We start from the raw sequence: 27060 nt of genomic DNA on the forward strand, positions 1-27060 counted from the left end.
GATTCCAGTCTGTTTGACCTCTTTGCAGCGAGCTCTGCTGCACCTGTAACCACACCTGACTGACAGTGACACCTCTACATCCCAGCAGCGAGGCGAGAAGGTAAACAGGATTTTCAGAGGGTGTGAAGGAGACTTGTTAGTTGAAATGCACGGCACTTTCCACCTGGAACAAGGTACAGAAGAAGAACCCACAATTTCCAGTGGAATGTTTTTGTTTCCAATGTATTTGGATATTTTTGTTTGTTTGCTCACCTTACCTGCATATTGTTGATATGCTGTGACCGTGTCGGAGTGTACCTTTTCTGTATTGCAGTTATTGTCACAACGATGTTTATTCTGCTTTTCTGATCAGGTCTTAATAAAAGAGATCTCAGTTTTACCTGCATGAATAAAGGAAAAGAAAAACAGCCGATTTCACTAGATGTGTCTCCCAGGAAGGGTTTCATGCCTATAATTAGATTTTGAATAGTCATTTTAATTGCTGCATCCTCTCTCAGTGGGATGCTTTCAACTGATTTGTAGTGACTGAGTCACCGTGCACGGGGATCCCTTCCGTGACCACTGGACCTGAACTGCTGCATTACATGATGACAAACAGACTGAGAGCAGCAGCCCGGAGCCTGACGGGACCTGAGACGACTCTTTCTCAAACAGTGTTGGAGCACAATAGTGCAGCCTGCAGGAGGGGGGGAAGGATTGTGGCTGAGCACAGACAGGGTCTTCAGGTCATTATATGTACCTTTCACTGGAGCTGTGACTGTAATGAAAGCTCTCTCTCTCTCTCTCTCTCTCTCTCTCTCTCTCTCTCTCTCTCTCTCTCTCTCTCTCTCTCTCTCTCTCTCTTTCCCCCTGTGTCTCTCTCCTTCACTCTCTTCCTTCCCTCACTCTGCAGAGTGCAGCCGAACAGAGAGTACAGTCTCTGCTGTCATCGCCGTGGAGCCGGGCGGATGCTGATGGTGAGCTCTGCTGCAGACGCAGAAGTGCAAAATTCAGGAGGGATCCGGGAAGTGTGAGGAGTGAGGAAGAGGAGGAGGAGGAGGAGGAGGAGTGGAGGAAAAGAGGAGAGGAGAGGCAGACTGTCTCCCTCCTTCACCCGGCAGGGCTTTTTCTGCAGCATCCTCTCACTTCATCATGGATCTCTGGAGTAAAAAGGTCTGGGGAATTATAACGCAGGTCACCCTGATACTTCTCAGCTGGTACGGGGCAACAACAGGACGTGAGTACACTGAGCTTCATCTCAAATGTTAGAAAAAGTGTTTCTCCAAGTGTGTGATATCATACAGGTATTACCTCTCTCTCTCTTTCTCTCTCTCTCTCTCTGGACAAACTTTGAGTTGTGCATGTTGTTAATTAACTAATGCAAATGAGTCTTTTTTTAAAAGGCACCTTCATTTATGGATTCCTAACATGCACAGCAACATCTTTTCATTGATTTCTTTTCACACATTTTATGCAGGGGTCAGTGGGAGTCAGTGCAGGAAGCATGTGTGGGTGCGGACGGTGAATGAGAAACACTTCTCCTCTCACTCAGCATATTAAAACAGTTGCCCTTGAGCAAGGCACTCAAGCCTCACCTGCTCCAGTGGAGCAGCGGTGCATACCGGCTGTAGAAGAAGAATGTGAGGCATGGCATCGTTCTTATTAGAGGAGGGTTTTTTGTATTTAATTATTCATGATTTATTTCTTCTCGGAGGGTTTTATGCTGATGTTAGAGATCACAACGCATCCAGTGTTGTTCGTAGAGAAGAAAATGACCAGCAGGAGGAATAAACACGTCGTTTAAAACAAACTTTAGACTAAAACAGGGATTTTTGTCTTCTAATTCTCTTTTTGTGGTGGGATTTTGTGTAAGCCTTTGGGAAACTTGTTTGTTTTTGATGCAGTTTTAAAAAAAAATAATAATAAATATATATTTATTTTATTATTATTATTTATTTAACCAGGAGTAAAGACTTTTTCAAGAGTGTCCCGGCCAAGATAGGCAACAGCACAGTTACACGGTTGCAGACATAAAACAAACATTACAATAAGGAAGACAGATGTTATGTTTGTCTTTACTCCTGGTTATATAAAGGTTAAATATTTATTTATTTATTTCTATAATATTATATTATATATGTCAGATGGGACCGGCCCCAGCCCGTCGCGACCCTGTAAAGGATAAGTGGTTACAGATGATGGATGGATGGATATACTGTACAAGCTGTATGTGTTAAATCATCGGCTCATTGGTGAGTTGCAATTTTGAAAAAAGAAAAACTATCCCATAAAGCCTTAGCCACAACAGTGCACAGCATAATCTCTGCTCCATTTGGGATCCCGATCGTGTTGATGAAGTGTCAACAGAGGGATCATTTTACACAGAAGCTGTTTGCATGTGCCAAACACCGGCATATATACGAGTTCTGCTAACACAGCCTTGTAAATGTTTATCCGATGATGTATAAGAGTGTATTCAGAGTCAACATGCCTGGGTAAATGAGATTTATTAAACATTTTTGAGGAAATCAAATGCCACTAAGGGATTCGGTGTTGGGCGGAGCGGGGACAGACAGATGAATGGTAGTAATTACCACGTCAGGTTTATATTCCCCCAGACAGACAACAGCTGCCGGAGAGAGACGCGCTGACATTATGGGCTTTGAAAGAGTAACATAAAGGAGATAAAGAGCTTTCTTTTCCCTGAAGGAAGTGGTCTGGACTCGGCAGAGTGCCTATCAGAAACCATCACCAAAAGAAAAGAAACTGCGTCTGTCTCCCTCTCAAATCAATAAGTACTGCTTGAAACCCTTTTTGGCCTCTCAGAGAGCAAACATACATCAGTACATCATCCACTTTATAATCTCTGATGCCCAGACCTCTCTCTCTCGCTCCACATTTTATATTTGACTTTGTGTTAGTGCTGAGCCAGGACCACAGGCACGGTCTAACTCCGGCTATTTGTCAGAGTGAACAAAGGAGGTAAAACAGTCGTGAGAGGGCAGATGTGTCTGTTTCTGCAGCTCAGGGTCACAGCGCGGCGACCCTGCTCGGCTCTGAAGCAGCAGAGGACTCATTCAGGGGAGGCGGGAGGGTGGAGAGACGGTGACATCAGGATGTTCGAGCCTTCTGGTGTCTGACAAGTCTGTCATGAGCAGTCCTGTTTCCTTCAATTGGAGACAAAAGGTCCAACAGAGAGCACTCAGACACCACCAACGCTGCATAATGCTCTCAATATTCTAGTTTTAAAGGAACAGTGTGTGACATTTCGCGATATCTATTAGCAGAAATGGAATAAAATCGACACAACAATGTTTTCATTAGTGTATAATCACCTGAAACTAAGGGCGTATTCACACCTGCCTTGTTTAGTTGGGTTGAATGGAACCCTGCAGCGTTTACTCTGGAGCGTTTTACCCTCTCGTTGCGGTTCGTTTGAGCAGGTGTGAACGCAGCAATCTCACTCAGGTGCAGCACCAAAACAAGCGAACCGAGACCTCCTCGAAGGGGCGATCTCGGTTCGCTGCCAAACGAGCCGCGGTAAGGTTCGGTACGCTTCGCTTATGGTGAGAACGTGATCCGATCGGCCCAACTGGAGAAAGCATTGCGCCTTTGTGGATTAAACCGGCTCCGGTAGCGAGCAGCGCTGTGCACGTCAACACCAGACAACATTACTAGAAAAGAGCCAACACTCGCCCTTGCTGTTCACATCTGTACTAAACAGGTGTAACGTCAGGCTGCGTTGAAGACCACGGGCGTACCTGATGGACTTTCGGATATATTTTCTGGCGATGAGCATATCACAGTTTAGGAGGGTTAATGCACGCCTCCTCCTCCGTCCTGCTGAACTGTCTTGATATGCGTCTTCGGCGACTCCAGTGCATCAATGCATTGTTTTGCTGTCGCCTCATTTTCAAACTGTATCGTTGCCTTGAGTGAAAAATTGCTGTGAGGTAAAAAAAGATGACCAGGGCCGAGATCAAGCCGCGTAGTCGTCCCTCCATTGTTGCGTTCTGGAAGTCTGCTCTTCTTTGTTTACTTCCGGGAGTTTTCCAGCGCAGAAGTTCTGACCAATCAGAGAGCAGCTTCTTTGCGCACCAAAATTTTGGTCCGCTTGTAAACGCTGCCGTGTGAACACAAACCAAACTCCAGGCAATATGCAGCACGGTAACAATCTGGTCCCTGATTCAGACCAGAGCAAACGATCTACAGGTGTGAAAACGCCCTCAGAACCATTGTGTTTTTGCTAGCTAAGAATGAGTCCTTGATATCTACACAGGGAGCAGGTCCTCTTCACGGAGTCCTCCATGTTGCTCCGTCATGTTTCTACAGGAGCCCAGAACGGACAAACCAAATTCTGGCTCTAGAGAGAGACTTTCACGTTTTCACGTTACCTGAAGGCCACCGTAGTTCTCCAACACGCTTGGTCCTTTAACTATTCTGTAGTTGCCATGCACAGATTTTGTAGCACGCAATAATTTGTAAAGAATCGTCCAATATTGATGTTCTCGTTGGGCGATTGTTAGGGTACATTAGAGATAGTTTGGGTAAATTAGAGCTTTGTACAATGACGTATTGCACAAACTTTCAAGTGATTCATCAGGATGCTGCAGCAGCGTCTCCAATGAAAACTTTTCTTAGTTTACAGGGTCCATATACGTACCAGATATGATGATGATTAGATGGAGTTTTTAAGTGTTTTTCTGTTGTTGTTTGCAAAATAATAATAATTATTAGAGCTGACATTCAACAAACATTTGGAGAGGAGGCAATTTATCACATTAATAATGCAGCTGTGGGGATCGGGAGCATCCAGAAGGGTTGTATTTCAGCCAGAACTTTCAGCACTTGGCAAAGCAGTTGTCAAGTGATTCATGTTGATCAGCAGCACTGTTACTGTGAAAGAGAAAACAACCTACTCTACCTTTAGACAGTGTTTCTCTGCAGTAGCCACACAGTTGGACAGTGATCAGAGAGCTAAGAGGCTAATTGGATGTTTCCTCTTACTGCAGGTCTGAAGTAGAAACAGTTACAGCAACTCATTTATTGAAACCTTCTCCTGCAGATATATACGTTGCCTCGCAATATGACACAGGTCAGAAATTAAAGCTAGAGTTGGTATAATCTTCTTCAATATTAGAATAATATTTGTTGAAATTGTCATTACATCCCGACAGAAATACTGTAGAAGTACTAATACTTTCATTGGAAAAGGGTTTGCAACACCGGGCTGGGTTTTTATGTTGGATAGTTTTAAAATACTCTTGCTGGTTTCTTAAGATTTAATTCTCCTTATTTAATTATCAGCAACAGCAGGACCATATTGCATCTGCTGCGAGGTGCCAAGACTGTCACGATTGCTTTTGTCATTTTTCATTCCTTCATCATCAATCTGAGAAACTTTCATTTATTCTGTCATACATGAATTGCTCTGGGAAGGTCTCTAAGTTCATTGCATCATTGAACATCTACTAAGACACATAACATTTACCATCTGTAGGTCTTTGTATCCCTCCGGACCAAAGTTACCTACATGATCAAACAGAGAGTAAATTTTTTGCTGCCCATTGAATTCATGTTGTGTTTGCAGTCTGTGTGTAATTTTCTCCCGATCCACCAAAGCAGCAGCTCAACCAGCACCTGCGACCGCCTCCAGGTGCATTCTGAGAGCGAGCAGCAGAGCTCAGTAGCTGTTTAGTGGTGGGATTTGTATGAAATCACCGAGCTCAGGATGGAAATGATATGCTGCAAGAAAACGCTCTTCAATAAAGTTGTGCTTGTAACGTGTTTTCCGTACTTCTGTTCTGTTTTGTACCTACGTATTTTACTTATTTTAAGCCCAACCATGACGTTTTTCCTAAATCTAAGAGAGTGGTTTTGTTACCTAGCAGCGGGCCGTTACCGTAGGTTTGATGCATGACATCAAAATGACGCGCGAAAAAGGCTAAAATGTGTCCTCACGACATGCTGAATATCCCCGTAATGCCTTGCTATTTTTACGCCTTCCCGTGAGATTGGGTGGAAGCAGCAGCTCAACCAGCACCTGCGACTGCTTTCAGATGCATTCTGAGAAAGAGTAGCAGAGCTCAGTTGCAGTTTAGTGGTGGGATTTGTCTGAAATCACCGAGCTCAGGAAAGAAATGACACGCTGCATGAAAATGCTCTTCAATGAAGTAGTTGTTGTGGAACAGCAGAGCAGAGAGAGCTGAGCAAAGAAAGCCAGCAGAATGGCTGTGAGTGGAGCAGGTGGAGTGAGGAGATGTATACTGTGTGTGTGGAGGTGAACCGAGGGTGTGTAGAATCTACAGTAGCATGTTTGGACGTCCTCTTCTCTAACCACATCCTTGCCTTTCAACACTTATACCTGCTGCTCCTCAAAGCTGCACAGTTTTCCACACAAAATTGGGCCCTAACAGATTGTGTGAGCTGAGTAATTTCAGCAGAATGCACAACCACTTACCTCCTCCAATTATCTGCACAATGCTCCCTCAAATGCATGAGCAATAAGGGGAAGCAGTCCTCCCTGCTGACGTACGGAGAGTGCTTCTTATGAGGCGTCTGATGGAGGAAATTCACCACGACACTCAAACAAGACACTTTCCGTTCTGTCTCTGTCTCTGTCTCTCCAGTGTGGCTGCATGAGGCCTCCGTGGGATTATTATCTCTCCTCTCAGCTGATTTGGAGTCAGTGGAGTGTGTGTTCTAATCGCAGCCTAATGACAGATAATACCGCTGCTCTCCCAACCCGTGTGACTGCGCACTTGCATCTGCATGCTCGAGTTCGTGCATGTTTGTGTGTGTGCGCATCCTGAGATAAGGAGCGAATATCCATGTGTGAACATGATGACAGGAGTGTAAGGGAATGCTAAGCAGCGCTGAGGTTGTGTATTTGTATGTGCACATTATGCCTTGTGGTTAGTGTGCTTGTGTGTGTGCACGTGTTGTGTTCAGATAACGAATGACTCACCGCTCACAGCCACCGGTCTCCAAGGAGAGAGGTTCTCAAGTTAATGTGTCAGGTTGGTGCTGCATCCAGAGAGAGAAGAGGAGGCAGAGGAAGAGTTGTCTTCTTCTCTCATGTCAGCTGGTTTTCTCCCAAAGTTGTTTGGAGGTAGGGATTGTTGGCTGGTGATGGATGCTGAGCTGTAGATTCTGGTGTGTTTGGTTATTCAGCACGAGACTAAACGATAGTTAGAAGTATTGTTTACTTTATTTCTGCAGCCCGTCATAAACCGGCCAGGAAAAAAACTGTTTGTTGAATGTTTCTGTAAACCACGGAGACACTGACTGTCCACGAGTTTGCATTCAGTCAGAGCAAGTGACGACCATGATTGAAAATGACGTGGTATAATGACATGAGTATAACAAGCGAGAAACTTGATTGGAGGGTGCAACAAATACAGGACTTCCTCCCAGGAGACCGCTGTTCATGTCCTAAGTGAAACCAAACGTAAACGTTGAGTTCTCTTGAAGGAGACAGTTAAAGGGACTCTCTAAGAATCAGAAATGTCTCGTTAACAGTCAACGACAGTCAGCGTCCTGTTAATCACGATCGGTCAAAACAGTGAGGCGACACACACACAAGACTGAACGTGATTGACAGGCATCATGTTGATTCATGTTAGCAACATTAGCAGCTAAAACTACAGTATCATTATATACTTCACATGCTTGGCAGTAGCTACCGAACGAAGGTCCCGCTTTGAATCGAAGGCCGATGTTGATAGTGTTAACTTTTCCTGCTTTAACCCCCCCGACCGCGGTCAGAAGGAAGAGGGGAGACACCGCAGTATAGGTCTCCTGGGCCGGAGTTGATAACGTTAACGTTAACCGGAGTTAACCCCCGTCACTTCACTCAGCTGCCGGGAAACAAGACACAGGAAACCTCTGTTGGTCTGGAGGAGCTGCAGCAGTTATTTCTACACAAACTGAAACTTCCCCTGATCATTCACGTGATTATTCTCAGAGTTGAACCCAGACAGTCCTGGAAGGTCTCATTGTTTAGGTTAAACATTTATACGTGTAAAAACTTACATACAGTCCCTTTAAGGGAGGAGGGAGAGATCCAGTAAAAAAGATGATAGTCCTGTATGTAACGGTCAAACCGTTGTTAATGACCTGAACTATTTCTATTGTAGATATGGCACTCTGGATGGGAGGACAGAATGTGACGAGACATGCAAAGATCTCCTTGTAGAGACATGAATATTTATCAATGACGAGAACCACTGGAAGTCTGTCTTCTTAAAAACTGTGCTCCTCAACTAAAAGGAGTTTATGTAAGGTTGTTTCAGTCCATCACCGTGCCAAAATCATGGAAATGCTCAATTATTAGGCCCGTGCCAAAAAAGCCAGGCAGAAGTAAGCCTATCCCAATAACCTCCATAATGTGTAAAACCATGGAACGAGTTCTGGCCAGCAACTTTACCAGCAGTGTGGCCACTCTGCCAGATCCGCTCAGGCTCTACAGTAACGTATAAGAGCGAGAGAGACACAGACGCCGCCGTACTGGCTCTTTAATACAGTTACTACACACCTTCTGCATCCTAAAGGATGTGCCAGAGTTCTGTTCGTGGATTTTTAGCTCAGCTTTTAACTCAATGGAGACACAAATTCTCCTGAAAAGGCTCATTGATCTCAGCATCAATACGGGATTAGCTGTGTGGATCAGAGAGTTTCTTTCCTGCCGCCCACAGAGGGTTCTGTGTCAGGGAGAGCATGTCAGACAGACTGACTGTGCCCACAAGGCTGTCTTCTTTTCCCCTCTGCTATTCTCTCTCTTTTTACCAACGAGTTTATGATCAATGAGAAACATTTGAGATGGTTTAAGTATGCTGATGACACGGCCTCAGTTGGACTTCTGCAGAAAACAGACCCATCACATGAAGCTGTCCACACTGAAGCCCTTCAAACATGTTGTTGCATCAGCCAGCTAGAAATCAATGTGGCTGGGACAAAAGAATTAATTATGTTAAATAAAAAACATCCCAACACAGAGACAGTTTCACTTGATGGACAACATGTTGAAACTGTTCTCGTAGCTACAAAAGGTAATGCAATGTAATTCATCACAAAATCAATTTAATCCACGTAATCATGAACCAGGAAGTATAAAGAGCGACAAACGCCACGTAAGGACGAGGACGAGGTGGATGGATGGGTCAAAAATGCCGGACTTTCCCTCAGGAGGCTGTTGTTCGTACCCCGTGTGAAACCAGACGTCAACGTTGATTTATTCGTCACGTCACTTCCGTAGTTAATTTAACCCAAACCACAATCTTTTTCCTAAACCTAACCAAGTAGTTGTGTTGCCTAAACATAACCAAGTAGTTTCCTGGGAAGATGGAAGACGAACGAAAATTTGTAGGAAAACTAACGAAAAAGGAGGAATAACTTTTCCTAAGATATCATTCGAACCGTATGAGAATACGTTGTGAAACTGAGGAAATCTTTAAATGTCTCGTCACAATTCTGAACACCCAGGTGAGCTTCTCTGGAAATATTTTCAAGAGATGCTCACAGCGTCTTTGTCTAGGAAGTAGATATAGGAAGTATCCTGCAGATATAAAGCTCCCAATCTCTTTCCAGCCAGTTTGAGCTCTTTTAGTTGCCAGAGAAACTCTGTAGCGCCTCCCAAAGTGTTCAAGAAGTCCTTGACTGAGTAGATCTAAGCCTCAGACACTGACATGAACTGTTTTAATATGTAATATGACCCGTCTATGTGTTTGTGTTTACTAACTACTCTTTACTAACTTTGTTAATGACCTGAACAATTTCTATTGTTAAACTGTCTGACGTTAACTTCACTGACTAGCGACTCACGTGACTCGCAGGGCTGACGATACCAACGAGTCATGTGACTAAAACATGACAAAAATAAGTCAGCGTTACTTTTAGTTTCACACGAACACCCGTCTCCTGGCTGAAAGTTTTGTGTTTGTTTGAAAAGTATTCTTGTTTCAGAAACGTTGATATTCAACATATCTGTGGTTTGTAAAAAAAAATTCTTGCGACTGGGTTGCATAAAGTTTGTTGTGCTGTCAGCTGCTGAGAAGTTTCACCAGGATGAACGATGTTGTACATTTGATTCTTTGAACAGGAATTATAAGACGACTGTTCCTTCACCACAAAAAGCACAATGAGACACAGAAAGGCTGATAAACCGGCTGTGGTTAAAGGTAGGATTATGTTTAGTGTCGAACGTATATGGCAACTAAAACCTGATAAGAAGATGCACATTGATTTCATGCAGGGAAATTGTCAGAGCAGAAGAAGTACAACAATAGACACATAAAAACATCCTAATGGGAGCCAACAAAGACACATTAGTAATAAAGGTTTTGCTTAACATAAGAAAATGTTTTTGCTCTTTGCTTGAGATGAGCATTGATTGAATGGTCCCATTTCAACGTCTCTGTTATCCTTTAATGAAGAGGGAAAGTATTTCAGTCACTTTTCATGAATGGAGCACAATGCATCATGCTCTCATTTTATAAAATGCCTCAACATAAGCATCATTGTGTGGCCTGGTCAAGAGCACCTTGACAGAAAACACTGAGGGAGCACATACTGTATCTTATCAGTGAGTCAGTGAGAGGAGAAATCCCGGCTCAAGCTTTTACCTGCTGACGTGTTCCTGAGTGAATCCTCAGAGATTCTCCTCAGACCAGCTCAGCTCAGATGGAGGACACTTTGAGGGAATATTGGAAAATAAAAGTGCTTTTAATTTTGTGCCAATCATCTCGATTGTAACGCCGAGCAGAGCTTTTAGTTTTACTCCCTTCGGAAGAGGATATTTGCCGTCATTCATACTTGTTCCGTTTGTTCAGCCCCAAAAATGAAATCCGTCCCCGTCAGCGTGAAGCTTTCATTCGGTTTAGTTTAAACTTGCTGTGCTCGAGTTGAGTGTCTTCATGTCGTGCTCTGCTTCCTGTCAATCACCCCACACAGGAGGAAATGAATAAATCTCAAAATCAAACTTTATTGTGACATCTGTGTCTTATTCTTCTTTAGGGCTTCAGGTTCATTTAAAGTTCGACCTGACATCACAGAATTAGTTTTTTAAAGATAATGTCTGCATTGTGCAGTGATGAGGAGACGGATACGGACAGAAGGGACAGGATGTCGCTTCCTGCTGGACATGTGGTTTTCCTTCAGGTTTGATCGTCCAGGTGATGTCAGGCATGATGCCAACTCAGTCGCCAGAAAACAATTGTACATTTCTGCAAACGATGGGATGTGTTGAATGTTGACGTTTCTGATCCAGAAACATGTTTCATATCTGCGTCGTATCACACATGCAGAAATGCACAATGTGCATGGTTAAAGAGACTCTATGTAAGAATCATAAATGTCTTGTTAACAGCTTCACCTGTGGCCGTTAAGTCAACTAAAGTCAGCGTCCTGTTGCTGGCGCTTGTGCTCGCTCTACATAGACATGAAGGAGCATCACTCAACACAGTGAGGAGACACACGTCAGCTAAAAGCACAATATCACTCTATATTTCAGCTGCTTGGCAGTAATGTTAGCTGACCAGACCAAGGTCTCTCCATGAATCAATGCTGATCCTAGTGTTGGCTTTTCCCGCCTCAGCCTCCCGACCCCGGCCGGAGGGAACGGGGGAGACGCCGGAGTTTTGGTCGGAGACGATAACGCTTCTCTTTGCGGAGCCCCGTCACTTCACAAGACACGGGAAACCTCTGTTGGTCTGGAGGAGCTGCAGCAGTTATTTCTGCACAAACGTCCACTGAACATTCACTAGATATTCTCAGAGCTAAACTAACTCTTCTGCAGTGTGGAGTGAGCAGCATGCACGTGAGAGGTGGAGAGAGAGAGAGAGAAGGAGCGTGGTGTGTGAGTGAAGGCAGGCAGAGGAGCAGAGGAGCAGAGGAGCAGAGGAGCAGAGACTCCGGTCCTGGAGACCAAAGCTACGGTCTCCCCCGCGTATACGACCGCCGCCAACACTGTTTTGCAAGACGAGCTTCACTAGATACAACCAAGAGGTTTTGGTGCTTCACTGTAGTTTGTGTTGGAGTCTGAGTCTGAACAGTGTAGACACACGCGAGTGCACATGGGACACCGACCAGCAATGATTTATACGTGTAAGAAGTTACGAACAGTCCCTTTAAGGTTGTGAAACAATTGGTCAGGTTCAGGCAACAAAACTACCTGCTTAATGTTAGAAAAAAGATCACGGTTTGTGTTAAACTAAAAATGTCTTCTGGGTGGAAGTCCTGTGTTTGTGTTTGTTATACTCCTTATTATTCCACATAACTTTCAATAACGGTCGCTCGATGTACTACGTCACTTTCTCTGTGCGTCACACTATGAACATTGTTGATACCGTGTCCTTTTCACTATTTATTCATTCACTGTATGCTCTCTGCACTTTCTGCTTTTTACTGACCCCTTCTTGTTGTTGGAACTATGTACTTCCCTTCAATGTTGTGGATGTCTTTGTTTATGGTGGCAAACCTGTTTCTCCTTTGGGGATTAATATAGTTCATCCTATCCTATCGTACTTGTTGTACTATGTGACTTGCTCGGACCGAATGCAAAAACGTCGACATTTAACGTATCCGTTTGCAGAAACGTTCAATGCCGACATGTTTCCCTGGCGACTGGGCTGATGATGCAGGTTAATGTTGGTTATTTCTTTATGTAAATGTGTCCTGTTCTTCCACTCCAGACTCAGATTTATTTATTTTAATAAACATTCTGTGGATGGAGCTGGGGATGGAAATGTCTCCGTGCCGCCCATTTCAAACAGAATATTAGCATTTCATATTTCTCAATGAGCTGGAAGTCTTGAGAGGAACATAAACCTGTGACTATAATCAAATTAGTGTGAATATGTTCTTTATGATTCATGAGACGCTGGAGTTTGTGACAGCGGAGATGAGAGGGAGCTGAGGAGAAGCTACCGCTCATCTTTTCTCTTTAGTGTCAGTTATGAAAATGTGTGTTCAGAGGAGGGGAGTCTGAAGAAGTCAAGGCTGCGTTAGCGTCAGTCAGGAATTCAGATTTATAGACCTTTTTCCAAACTTCACAACACAAACAGACTAAATGGGCCTCTTTGTACTTCCTGTTTGTTAATGACAGGAAGTAAACTTGGACCAAAGCTGTTGCCCTGGCAACAGCATGGCATTGAGAAGGTCCATTAACTCGGGGACAAGTAGCTGAGTGATAAAGCTGAGGTCTGCAGTCTATCCATCTGAGTTTGTGACCCGTTGATATTTGCTGAAGGCCGGTCCCGCCGGAGCTCCGGCTCCTTAAACACACTCTCATCCATCACACGGCGCCGTCGTCACCTCAGATGACTCGTAGTCGGTCCGAGAGGCTATCAGACTCTCGCTGTGGTCGCGGTGCTCCGTCGCTCTGCATGGACTGCATAAGAGCAGCTGTAGTGAGGAGAGTAGCAGCACTTCAGCCTGAAGGATTCAAACCCTCACGGTGGAAAACATCTTCCCTGTTGAAGTCTGCTTGAGCAAGGCAGGAGAATCTCCCTACAAGCTACAGGAATGTTTATCTGACATCAGACCTGAACTCTCAATGAAGGACGCAAATTAAATGATTAGTATCAATTAAAATTATGAATGTTTTATTAATGTAAATCCACCTCTATTGGTAGAAGATGATGGTGATGTTGACAAAGAAGTTGATGAAGATGATGGAAAGGAAGAAGACAGAATAGACACAGATGAATGATGATGAAGTAGATGGGGTAGATGATGGAAGACACATATGATGATAATGGTGATGATGATAAAGAAGATAAAGAACAATAATAAGATGATGATGATGAAAGAGTAGATGCAAATGAAGAATATGATTATGAAGATGACAATGACTTGTCAAAAAGAGAGGAAGAAGAACAAGGAGGAATTGACGGTATGAAGAGTAGTGATGGTGATAAACAGCTTTCAGAGGATCATTGTTGGAGAACATGTAGCAGAGATGTTGTGCAGCTTGAATAGCTTCAGGAGTTGAACCAGCAACCAGCAGGTAGAAAGGTCAGTTTATCACCGATGTTTCTACCTCTGGGCTGTCCCATGAATCCAGATCAAATCTGATGTATAAATCAGTGTTGGAGGAAATACTCAGATACTTTTCTTCAGTAAAAGTACGAATGTCACACTGTAAAAATACTCTGTTACAAGTATACTCCATGGGTTGAAAATAATAATCAGAAAAATGTACTTAAAATATTAAAATTAAAGTACTCAATGCAAAAAAGTAAAGTGTCCCCTGTGACTGATATACTATCATATATTCTATCATTAGATTATTATTACTCATGCATTAATGTATAAACAGTATTTCCCTGTTCTAGTTGGTTCAGGTGGAGCTCATTCTGAACTATAAACTAATGATTATTTTCATTATGGATTAATCTGCTGATTATTTTCTCCATTAATCGATTGATTGTTTGGTTTGTAAAAACTCTGAAAATAGTTAGACATGACGTCACAACCCAGAGTCCAAAGTGACACCTGCACAATATTTGTTTTGTCCAACTAACAGTACAAACCTCATCATTATTTAAAAATATATATATATATATTACAATTATTCAAATAATTAAAAGGAAAATCAGCAAATCTTCACATTGGAGAAGTTGTAACCTTGAAAAAATGACTTAAACAATTACAAAAAGAATTGCTCTTATAGTCAAACTCTTCATATGTTTTCTGTTCAAAAATCTTAATTTGTAAAGTAACTAGTAACTAAATCTGTCCGATAAATGTAGTGGAGTTAAAAATACTATATTCCCCTCTGAAATGTCACCGAGTAGAAGTAGAGAGTGGCATGAAAAGAAAAGACTCAAGTGAAGTACAAGTACTTAATTGTACTTAAGCACAGTTACGTTCCATCTCTGTATATAATCCTATATATATATATATATATATATATATATATACTACTACAGTTTAATATTTTTATCTCCCTGTAGTTAGTGTTGCTCAGAAGATAAATATATTAATATCTGGTTGATTATTCTACATTTTATACTGTCGAGTATCAGAGTCAATACGGTGCGTTCAGAATTCAGCCACTAATCTGTTATTCGGTAGATTCCAGATTCTACTTCGGAGGTGTCTGGAGGAGTCCTGGGCATAATTTAACAAAACATCTCCATACTGGCGCCGTCTCCGTTCTCCTTTAGACTGTAGATCGCCATCTGTTCCCTCTCACACTGCAGGCTGCCACCAGGGATGATTAGATCAGAGGCAGTGCGTTGGTGAATGTGAGTGCAGACCACAAATGTTATTGGTATTAGAGACCGTAGCTGACATTGAGCACCGCGGGACAAAAGCTGAGTCCAAGCCACGACTTTAACAGAGACGAGGTGTCTGGCGAGCAATTTAATGACTCGGTTAATGAGATGGAAGAGAAGACACAGAATGAGGAGAGCAACGCCTGCAGTTCATCCTGTATCTCTGAAACTTCACCTCATCTTTACGATGCTTTAGTTGAGAGAACTCCTGTCTGACCTGTTGTGGTCTCAATACACTGATGATATTGGTGTATTTTGTTACATGTATCACGACTCATTTCAGTAGTTTGTTTGTTGTGATTCTCTTCCTTCTCTTTTGTGTAGAAATGTGCAAAATGTTCCAAGGAATACGCAAAGGTTCCCAGTATGAAGATGTGAAGACATTAAAGTAACGTTTAGTTTCCAATGGACGGGATGAGAGTCCATCTCAGCGGGGGTCCCGGGCCTTGTTGCAGATGGGAATAAGAGTTTTTATGCTGTGAGGTTTTGGTCCAGATGGACTGCAGCCTCCTGCCAGAGGGGGAGTGATTCAGAAAGTTTGTGTCCAGGGTGGGAGGGGGTTTTGGCCAGCATCTTTCCAGCCCGCCTCAGGGTCCTGGAGAGGCGTACAGGTCCTGGAGGGACAGCAGATTGCAGCCTATCACCTTCTCCACAGAGCGAGTGATGTGCTGCAGTCTGCCCTTGTGTCCTTGGCAGTGGCGGTGAAGATGAGGATGGACTCGATGAAGGCGGTGAAGATGAGGATGGACTCGATGATGGCGGTGAAGATGAGGATGGACTCGATGATGGCGGTGAAGATGAGGATGGACTCGATGATGGCGGTGAAGATGAGGATGGACTCGATGATGGCGGTGAAGATGAGGATGGACTCGATGATGGCGGTGTAGAAGAAGTGCAACCTTCATTATGACAAACTATCCTCCGTTACACAGTGTGATGTTCTGGGTTGAGTACATTCGAAGCTAATTTAGTCAAATATGATGAAATCATTTCTCAACAGCTTTATTCTATAACACTGCTTCAAACTGTACTTCATCACTATATTTCTGCGCCACCGTCGTTGCATCCGTGTAAAATGTCTCGCTGCTTCACAGAGAGCAACGTTGTGAAATATGCATAAGCAGAACTTTGCATATTTACCAAATGGCATACTGAGCTCAAACGAACCGTAGAGCACAAACTACAGCCTGAATATTTCATAATGTCTTCTACAGTAATGAGGACATCAAGCGGTTTCTTGGAGTCATGATTTCTAATCAATATCATCATAAACTATGTGGTCATGGGTTTATTTTGTACGTACACTTTCAGGGATTGTAGCAGCTGTACGGTTCTTTACTTAAGGTTAGATATCAGTGAAGCAGAGTTACATTTTTAAGGACATGGTGCAGCGGACCCTGGACGACTCTGGGTGTAAATTCGAAGAAGCAGTTTAAGAGTCTGTCCTCCAAAGAGAGAGTCTGTCTTCAGTCCCCCGTGTCAGCCGGCCTCTTCTCAAGTGTGTTTGTGTGTGACGCTGAACGCCTGCCAACTCCAGAAGTGCTGATCAGCAGCTCGGTCTGCACACTGATCTACGTGTGAAACGCTGCTGCTGGAATCAATAGAGTAACGCAGGAGAAGGAGATGTTGATGATCAATGCAGATCTTCCCAACAGGTGATTATGTTTTAACGTTTCCTCGGGGCAGAGGCCGTAACTCCAAACCGTAATGAAGTCGACTGCAGCACCAGTGAAATGATGCAGCCACGTGTCACTGACCTGCACACACACACACACACACACACACACACACACCGTCTGTCTTATGTTTATGTATAATTCAGGCTGCTGCAGTGCCGGTGAAGGCTAAATGAGTGCACACGGTGCGTGCACGGTACAATCCCTGGATGGTCCAGAGGTACAGCAGCGTGGGTAGAGCTGCACCGTCCTGATGTTTTCACTGGAATATCGTGTCCAAGTTGTTCTGATGTTTCTAAAATGTTTCTGCCTCCGTGTGCCGGTTCAACTCGCTGTCACGGTTTTAAAATATGTTTGTTTTGTTTTCTTACTGACGGGGTGAACATTGTTTTTTGGCTAAAGAGAAAAGCCTGAGGACTTTTTCCTGTCTTTGCCCAGAATGATAACAAGTCAAATGTGTGTTGGAATGAGAAAAAGTCGCCAGCTGTGAAAGTCATGTTCTTGTTCATATCATTAACTCGTAGCTACCAGCTATTTTAAATGTTGATGTTGGATTCAGTGTTTTACTGAGTCTAATGGGTTTTTAAAATGATGAATATTGAACAGTGACTAACAATAAGCTCTTCCACCAGAGCACTAATGACTCTGTTGTTGTTTTGTTCCCTGTATTCACACATCACTCCGCTGGAACAGCCTCAACATGTCTCGTTCAAGGGCACGATGTCGGTAGTATTGTTCCCTCCAGGTCGGTAATAAAGTCTGTAACTGTCTCTTCATGAGCCAGATTATGGCGTTGTATGTTTGTTTCATAAGTAACAGTATATAGAGCGTCCGTTATTCATGGGAAGGCGTATAAATAGCACGACATTTCCACACGTCATGATAACTCATGTTGGGCTTTTCGCGTGTCATTTATACACCAGGTTGTTATAGGGGGTTATTTATTTAAGCTAGTTGTGTTACAGTTGTACCATGATCTCTTTTCTAACCTTAACCCAGTAGTTTTGTTGTCTAAACCTAACCAACCGTTTCCCAACGTTAACCTCGTGTCATTGTGTGTTTCTGCGAGCGTGATACGAGGCCGGTTCAGAGACGTCGACATTCAACGTATCCCGTGGTTTGCAGAAACGTACAATGTCAACATTTTGTCGTCTGGGTTGCAGATTCTCTCCCCTTTCCAACCATCGTGATCGCATAGGAAGGCGTATAAATAGAACGATATTTTGCGTGTCATTTCACGCCACGAGGTTAACGTTGTGAAACGGCTTTTTGTGTTATTTAACACCCTGTTGGGCGTGGTTATGTTCAGGCAACAAAACTACTTAGTTAGGTTTATGAAAAACATCATAAAATAATGATGTAAACAATGGAACATAAGTACGTAAAATATTCTACTAACGTAACTTCAAAATAACTCAACAACACTTTGGGACTCGAACGCGGTCTGCTGGTTGAAAGTCCTGTGTTTGTTTGCCGCGCCCGCCATAAACAGTCTCTCTAATGGTACGTGTCCACAGGCTCCGTCCTTTCCACGCTTCCCATTCATTGTCTATGTAAGCAGCCGTGCAAAGCATTCTGGTAGCGTAGCGGCGCGATTCGAGAGACGGAGCGTCACGACGGCCGTTCCTCATTTGCATAAAGTTTAGGTCTAGTCTACTTTATGCAAATCACGGGCGCCCAACGCGACTCGCCACTTCTCGAAACTCCCAAGAATCTTTTAAACTAAACGTTGTCAATTTAAAATAAAGACAGATTCATCAACTTCACGGCTTATTTCTCACCTCAAATGTTTTCAGAAACACATTTCAGTGAACTATTTTCGTAAAATAAGAGAAGAAAGTTTCCAAACGAGCCGCCGGGTTGTTTCCGGTTTGAAAGCTGAGAGCAGCAGCCCACGGAGGGAAAGCGTTCGTCCAATCAAGTGCCGAGTGTGTTGTGTCTACTGGAAGCCCATCAAGCGTCCAATGCTGGGAAGCGGCGCGATAAAAAAACCCGGTGGACACGTACCATCACTTGTAACTAGCTCCGAGCTTAGCATATTCACGCCAATGTGTTTACATTGTGTGGCGTGAAAAGCAAGAAAACAATGACTTCCATATTGCCGTGTCATTCATACGTCTTCTGGTGAGAGCGAGCTGTTCTACTGCAGCTCTTCCAGTTTTCTGTCTGTGAAGATGATCACGCTCTTGTGATAATGAAAAGAGAACAATGATCTGTAATGAATAGGGATATCAGAAAGCTGTAAGTGGCTGTAAGTGTAACCTAAAGTGAACGGTTGCAGTCGTTTTGCTTGCAAACAGTTTAAATTGTGCTGCTTCAACAGAGGAGGAGAAGTGAGGAAGTGATGAAGAGAGCAGTCTGGACATGCTGCCACAGACTTAGTGAATCTAGAGGAAGGAGGCTGAAGAAGAATCCCTCACCACTAGCGCTTCCCAAGGTGCTACTTGTGTGTTTTTCAATGCCCTTGTCCTTAAATTAGATGTGGGGTGAGGCAGCGAGTACACTCAGGGCATGCATCAGTGAACAGCAGAGCAGCACCAACAGGAAAGACTTCACTGTTTCCTGCGTGGAGCGCCGCCTTAACATTCTCCATGCAGCGGGTCAGGTCCTCCCACCGAACAACTCCTTCTGCTCAGAGCTGGAGCCCGGAGGACTTTTAATCTGTGCATCAAGTGTAATAGAAACATCGAGAGGGACATCATCAGGAGCTTAAGCTCGTATGTTTTAGCGACTTTGTTTAGCTCTGATAACTAATGACTCCGGCCTCGGACTGTTTGTGTTTGAACTGTAAGGTTTAATAGTGGGGTGAGACTACACGACTTGAGCTCACTTTAGCATTCTTATAAGTAATAGGCTGCACTACGGGTCACAATGAATTCATATTATATTATTTCATCGCTTAAAATGTAAACCTACTGAACTAATCAATATGAATCTGTTGTGGCATTTAAAAGCCTGAAAAAATGACTTTGAATGTCAGAGCCAGCTTACTTTACTATGCACAGGAAATGTGTTCATAGCGGCGGTGGTGCAAACATATAATATTAGAATTTATTATATAAATATTTCATATTTTTTAAAGCTCATGTCTCATGAGGCCCCTGGTACACGGGGCCCCGGGAAGCCTGTGCATCATTGTACAAGTAAAAGTCCTGCATTCAAAATCTTACTTAAGTAAAAGTACAAAGGTTTTAGCATCAACGTATACTTAAAGAATTAAAGTTATTTTTGTGAAGATTTGTCCGTTTCAAAGAGTTTAGATTAAGTTATATCATATTATTGGAATATTATTACTGATGCTTTAAAACACAAGTAGTATTTTAATGTGACAGCCGGTGGAGGATCTGATTTACTGTCTGATAGTTTAATCTGTAGCTCAGTATCATATTCTATAAACTGATTACATGTTTTGTTTTTAAAATCTGAATCTGTCAGAAAGCTGTCAGATAAATGTTGTGCAGTAAAAAGTACAACATTTCCCTCTGAGATGAAGTGGAGTAGAAGCAGTTTTATAGTATATATACAGGAGATTGAGCAACTGACTGACATGTTCTGACTGGATGAGCTTCAGAGTCACAAACTGTCAGATGAAGATCTGGAAACGTTGAGATGCCGCAGAGATGCTGATCCTCACAGCTCAGCAGCTGTTTGACAGACAGACAGACTCCTTTAGCTCCGGTCAGAGAGAGACGAGCTGGGAGGAAGTCAGACGGGTCAGAGCAGGAAAGACCGGTCCGATGAAGTTCAGCTCCACAAATCACACAAGACCAGTCCGATGAAGTTCAGCTCCACACATCACACAAGACCAGTCCAATGAAGTTCAGCTCCACACATCACACATAGAGCCTCATCCTCATCAGCCAACTGACGTCTCAAACATCCAAAGTCAAACATGTTTCAGTATCCTCTTTATTAAGTCTTAATTAAATAATTAGTCTGCACTTCTTCTTTCTAAAAAGTGAAATTTAACACAGTACAAGGTGTACGTATTCTCCTGGGTTTAGCCTTTGGGCCTAATTATATCAGTTCTTAAGATCTTTAAGATGTATTATTATTATTACTATTATTTCTACAATAGATGATGGCAATATGTGGAAACTTTGTGCTTTTGGGCACTCAGAATATCACTTTGGAATAAAAAAATGACCTCTAAATACCTGAAATTTAATGTAAATGTACATTGCATGCACTATTCATGCTGCCCTCGCTCTCTTTCTTATTTCAGCCGTATATTACATATGAAAATTTAATGAGTGCATCCGAGGCGGGGGGGGAAAGGCATGCATTTCATTATTGTATATTCAGATTTAAAAACAGATAAATAAGTCAGTTATTCACATGTTTCTTAAAACAAATCTACAGATTTAATTGGAAGGAAGCACAGCAGCCTTGGCTCAAACTGTGGGTTGAGGTTTTGCAAAAACATATATTTTATTTTGAGGATTAGGGTTCATGTCTGAGGGCACGAGCAGACCTCGGCGTGATTACTGCGCTCAGAGATGCGTGGCTTAATACGGTTAATATCACAGCTCTGAACCAGGACCCTTAGAGAGCTCTGAACCTGTAAACCTCCTGATCGCTGTCAGTCGTTGTTGAAGTGGAGGAAGATGCTCGTCTGCTTGATAAATGTTGGGGATGCTTGGTCTATTTCAGCAACATGGTGAAGTGGATGCTCTGGTGGATGAGAGGATGAAGCTCAGTCTGCTGGATAAGTAAACGCGTGTTATGGGTGTGCTGAGAGTCACAGAGCTTTGAATGTGAGAGCTGACAAGGTGGAGAAGACTCTCTGATTAGGAGGCCGAGGACCGGAGCTAACACTCCTTGAGCAGCCTCTCAGTCCTCTGAAATGCTGCTACGGCGCGTTAAACGTGTGCTAAAACTGGCAGAATGAAAAACTGCCATGTGTGATGTGATTAAAAATAGTCAGAGAACAAGCTAACCAGCAGCTCAGAGAGTTTCACAGTGGACTGAGTGGTTTCTGTTGGATTCTGTTTGGTGTGGAAGCAACAACAAGACCTGGAACGATATTTAAAGACAAACTATAAGAAACAAGCAGCGAACAACAGCAGCTGATTAGCTACTGAGCCATTGTTTGTGTAACCGAGCATGATAGAGTAATTACGTATTTTTCTGAGCAGTAGCTCCATGGTTGATAACTTGTTTTAGTGCCGACGGTATTAGAGCTCAGAGCTTTAGAGACTTCAGAGCTAATACTAAAGCTAGCTAGTGAAAAAAGAGATTTTCAGTCGATAGTCGGTGTTACATATTTCTAATGTTTTATAAAACCATGAAAATGTCTTAAAGGGACTGTTTGTAACTTTTTAAGCGTATCAATGTACCGGGTCGGGACACATCCGCGCTCGCGTGTGGCTGGAGCCTCGTCTCCTCTGCCTGCCTTCACTCAGACAGCGCGCGCGTTCTTGCGTACTCGCTTCACCTCTAGACGTGAACGCGCGCTCACTCCACACTGCAGTAGAGTTAGTTTAGCTCTGAGAATATCTAGTGAATGTACAGTGGACGTTTGTGCAGAAATAACTGCTGCAGCTCCTCCAGACCAACAGAGGTTTCCCGTGTCTTGTAAAGTGACGGGGCTCCGCAGAGAGAAACGTTATCGTCTTGTCTCCGACCGGGTGCCGGTGTCTCCCTGTTCACTCCGGCTGCGGGCGGAGGGAGACGAGTTTCTCGCTGCGGAGCCCCGCTGCCTCAGCCTGCGCTGAGGCAGCAGAAGCAAACAAAGTATCAGCAGTGATTCATGGAGAGACCTTCGTCTGGTCAGCTAACATTACTGCCAAGCAGCTGAAATATAGAGTGATATTGTGCTTTTAGTTGACGTGTGTCTCCTCACTGTGTTGAGCGATGCTCCTTCATGTCTATGTAGAGTGAGCGAGCCCGACGCTGACTTTCGTTGACTTAACGGCCACAGGTGTCGCTGTTAAGAAGCATTTCTGAAAGTTACAAATAGTCCCTTTAAATATATTAGCTTAGGGGAACCATATTTTCAAATCCCCAAACCAGACTTACGTTTATTGATCAATCTAAATCAAGCACACACACATACAATTCAACCTTTTAAAAGATTTTTCTCGGCATTCACTAGACAGATAGAAGAAACCTTTAAAGTATCGACTTGGCATTCTTATGTTTTTAAAATCACATATTCTCTTTAGCATCCAGAGGCGCTCCTCTCTGCCAACTGACAACTATCACTGCACAGATGTTGATTCGGAGCTTTCACAGCTGGATAGTAACATATTAAATACAACACTACAGACTCTGAACTGCTTCTCTGCACATTCCAGATAAAAACTAGGCTGCAAACTTTACCTGACCAAACCACGTCTGATTTAACATTCCTCACTTTAACATAAATTATTACAACATTTAGTTATTTTTTTGTCATATTTGGCTAATTCTACAGTTGGCATTTCGTTGCTTTTGTTTATGATTGACTTCTTTATTTTGTCACAGTGAAGTTGTTAATCACAGTTGTCAAACTTTCAAATATCAGCAAATACTTCTTTGTATCCTAAATGTTATATTTGAGTGTATTTAGATTATATGTATTGTCTCAGTTGTAGTCAAAGAGCAGTAGAACACATCCAGTCTCATCATAGTCGGTGGGATCTTGGTTTTAATGGAGATATTGACTTTGAAATTAAGATTTTATACTAGGCGAGTATTCTCCGTTGTAATCTCCGTGGTAATATACTGTAGTTTAGTTTACTTACAATGTATTCATATTTCTTAGCTTCTTAGCTTTCAAAAGAGACCATATATTGTATATGCATATAAGCCTCATGGTTGAGGAGCTGGTCCTGATTCATTTTGGGTAGATATTTTAGATGTTTTTTCCGAGGAATAGGGCGCTGGAGGTTAAGTTAACTAACAGATATCACCATGAAACTTCCCCATTTGATTACTGACATTAAGGCAGTTATTTTTTGTATAGTAAGGTTTCTGAAATTGTATGTTTAAATATGCAAATGGGGCATTATCTTATTAAATATGTGCTAATTTGCATAAAATGCCAAAACAGAAAACATTGGATAAAATCAAAATTATTGTTTAATTTTTTTTAAATATTAGAGTCAAAGGTTTGTACATTTGGGATTTTGCATATCTCTTTTTATCACTCCATAAATCAGAAAATGCTGTCAAAATCCATTAAAAAAAAAAATAAATCATCATGTTTTTAGGAATAAAATGTTGTGTAAAGCAGGCTATGAATGATATATGAACAAACCCGTCTATAGAAACCTTCAGAATATATGTTAAAATATGCAAATGAGGCGTTATCTATTGCTAACTTTTGGTGAATTTAGGAGAAATCTACAGAAATAGACAAAGTAGTAAAATAAACACTGTATATTTTGTATGTTTTTTTTCAAAAAGCAAAAGAGCCCAAACTCTAAAAATTGATCCGTGCATGAAAAACAATGTTTTTTGCCTGCGGCGTCTCACCTTAAAAAACAAATACATAAAAGAAATGTGACTTTTTAATTCCTTTATACACGGCTACTATGTCAGGTTTTCATAGACTCAATGAACAATGTTATGCTCATCTTAATGTTAGCGTGCACGGCTAAGTTATTAAAACAGTTTATGTAGCATCGTGCAGACAACACACAACTATGAACCAGATAAAATCAAAGTCCTCATGAAAGAGAGACCAAAGTCAAAGCTTCTGTGTAAGTTTCTCTAACAGGCAGGAATCCAATATGAAAGCAGCGAGTCTGATTAAATCTCTGCTAAACAAAGAAAAGACAGCTCGAGATCCTTCATTAATATAATCTCTCCAGGAGATATATCTCTCCGCTCTCACACATATTTCCTCTCAGGAAACATCCATTAACGGAGAGGGGGGGAGATTCAGCTCAACGCTCCACCGGGTCACTAACGTTTGCAGCGCGGCGTATCGAAAGAAAAATGTAACTCGTTTAATGAATTAGATCAAATGTGAACGCTCATTCCTCGTTCCTTCTTGTCAACATGCACTTGTATTGTTCACCACAACAAATCTAAAATGTAATACAAACTACAAACCAAACAAACAAACTGAAAACGATGTTTTTGTGTGTGTAAATCAGTTAAAAAGAGAGTAAATGTGTGTTATGTTGCACGCAGGCAGCATCAGTGTTACTAAGTGTGTAACCGTCAGAGAGTCTGTGGTCTGGAAAGCCTCCTCTGACATCACTGATCCACTCCAGTGGCCAGTTTGTCTAATTAATGTGTCTGCTCCGTCAGGCAGTTAACACACAACGCATTATTTATCCAGCGGTGTCTCATTATAAGCAGTTTACACAGGGCTGATATAAAGCCTAATAATGGAGGATCAGGCTCCAATAAATCTGAGACATTTATTATTCTTATAGTGAGACGACTGAGGGTTCGAGGAATGACCACGACGGTCAGCGGCGTCTTGTTTCCTGTGAGTTATGCCATGATGCTAAATCGTCTTTTTCTCTGTGTTGTGTGATTCTCAGAGGTGTGTCACAGTCCGCTGGTATCCAACCTGCTGCCGTCGTCCTTCAGAAGCTCCTCCCGGTTGTCGGGCAGCCACGGGCCGGGCTTCGCTAAGCTGAACCGGAGAGAAGGTGAGGAACAGTAAAGACTATCATCGTGGCTGATATCTGTGGATTGAGTGCACACACCCATGGGAGAGGTTCATACACTTTTATTTTGAGATTGGCCTCAAATATAAAGACATGAAATCAGTGCTTGGCAGTAGGAACGGTTTTCACATAACTGAGACACACCTGAAGAGAATACTTTCATTGCACAGTTCACTCTGACCCGGCGGTCCTGGTTGCGTCGGGTTGCATCGGTTTTCCAACCTACTATAAATGAATCCACGCCCATCTCCATATGACGAAAGCCTCGACGGCTACGTTCCCATGGAAACAATTTATGAGACCATGAATGAGAGAAAAATGAACTATAGCGCACCCCGCAGTCCCTTCGCCTCACAACACAGAACACCATCCCCTTCGTAAGAGCAGGACAACCTCCAGTGAAGCCATCTACAAGAATGTAATCGATCCTCCTGGACGCCGCCCGGGACTGGAAGATGCAGGTTGATCTATAAATCAGAAGCTCATCATTCCACCAGAGATTATCACAACTAGTCTCAGGCCGGACCTGATCTTGTGGTCAACCTCTCAGAAGTTCATCATGGAGTTAACTGTTGCCATGGGAGGCAGCAGTTGATGAGGCGTATGAAGGTAAAAGTCTGAGGTATGCAGAAAGAGCAGCCGAGGCCCAGGTGCTCCCGGTAAAGGTAGGGTGTCGAGGGTTTGTAGCCACGTCGTCAACCAGGCTTCTGAAGGGGAGGGGAGTACGAGGACGGGTCTTCATACAAGCCCTCAGGTCTTTATCAGAAGCTGCTGAGCGAAGCAGCGACTGGATTCGGCTGAAGAGAAAGGATCCCAGCTGGGCTGCAAAATGACAAGCAAGCGGGTAAACGCAGAGGGGAGCGACACCTGGGGTGCCAGGAAACACTGATGAAGAAGGGTTCCCACCTGATGACCCCGATGAAGACATTACCCCTATCCCCTCTCACGACATCAAGACAGTGGTCACTATGACTCCATACTGTTCGACTAAATGTTGATCAGATTGTCTGCTTGCATCTGTCTTATGCCAAAAATATACTTTCCCTATCTGTGTGTACGCTTGGGTCTTTTCGGGTCTCTGTCATGTCAATTTTGTCATCAGAGGGTGTACACGTATAGGCTCTGTGCGTACGTCCGTGTAGGCCTACCTCCAATTTGTTGTGACCTTGCAGCCACTAACGCTAGCTTCAAGAAAGTAGTATACTTAAACAGAAATACTACGCGTCCGTGGTGTCCGCAGCTGTCCATGTATGCGTCCGGTTGGGAGTATAATCAAGGCTTTGAGCTGCAGTCAGAACAAAATCCACCAGGAGAAATCTACTGGCATGTTGTGGCCAAAAGAAGGAGGGGACAGGAAACAGCGAGGACAGGATTGTCAACATGCCGTGCCATTATGAAACAAGAATATAAAACAAACTATATTTTGAGAGCTCCCATGTGTCTGCTGGATGTGTCAGTAAGCAGCTGATTGGTAGCAGGTTAGCCAGTAGCAGGCACTAATCTAAATGAATATCA

At 43.0% G+C, this 27060-nt stretch overlaps 1 protein-coding gene across 2 annotated transcripts in view; it reads left to right on the forward strand.

The window, feature by feature from the left end:
* The first annotated feature begins 864 nt into the window (after positions 1-864).
* The window catches only part of LOC141774613 (contactin-associated protein-like 4), a 92154-nt gene continuing 65958 nt past the window's right edge, over positions 865-27060 (forward strand). The window contains exons 1-2 of one of the 2 annotated variants that reach the window (XM_074647399.1): positions 865-1216; positions 25417-25527. In XM_074647399.1, coding sequence (XP_074503500.1) covers positions 1132-1216; positions 25417-25527 — 196 coding nt within the window. In that variant the 5' untranslated portion in view covers positions 865-1131. Of the gene's footprint in view, positions 1217-6999; positions 7091-25416; positions 25528-27060 lie in introns of those variants that run through there. The other variant, XM_074647400.1, reaches the window with a different exon arrangement.

This window comes from Sebastes fasciatus, chromosome 9 (assembly GCF_043250625.1).
Source record: "Sebastes fasciatus isolate fSebFas1 chromosome 9, fSebFas1.pri, whole genome shotgun sequence".
In the NCBI taxonomy this organism is placed as follows: Eukaryota; Metazoa; Chordata; class Actinopteri; order Perciformes; family Sebastidae; genus Sebastes; species Sebastes fasciatus.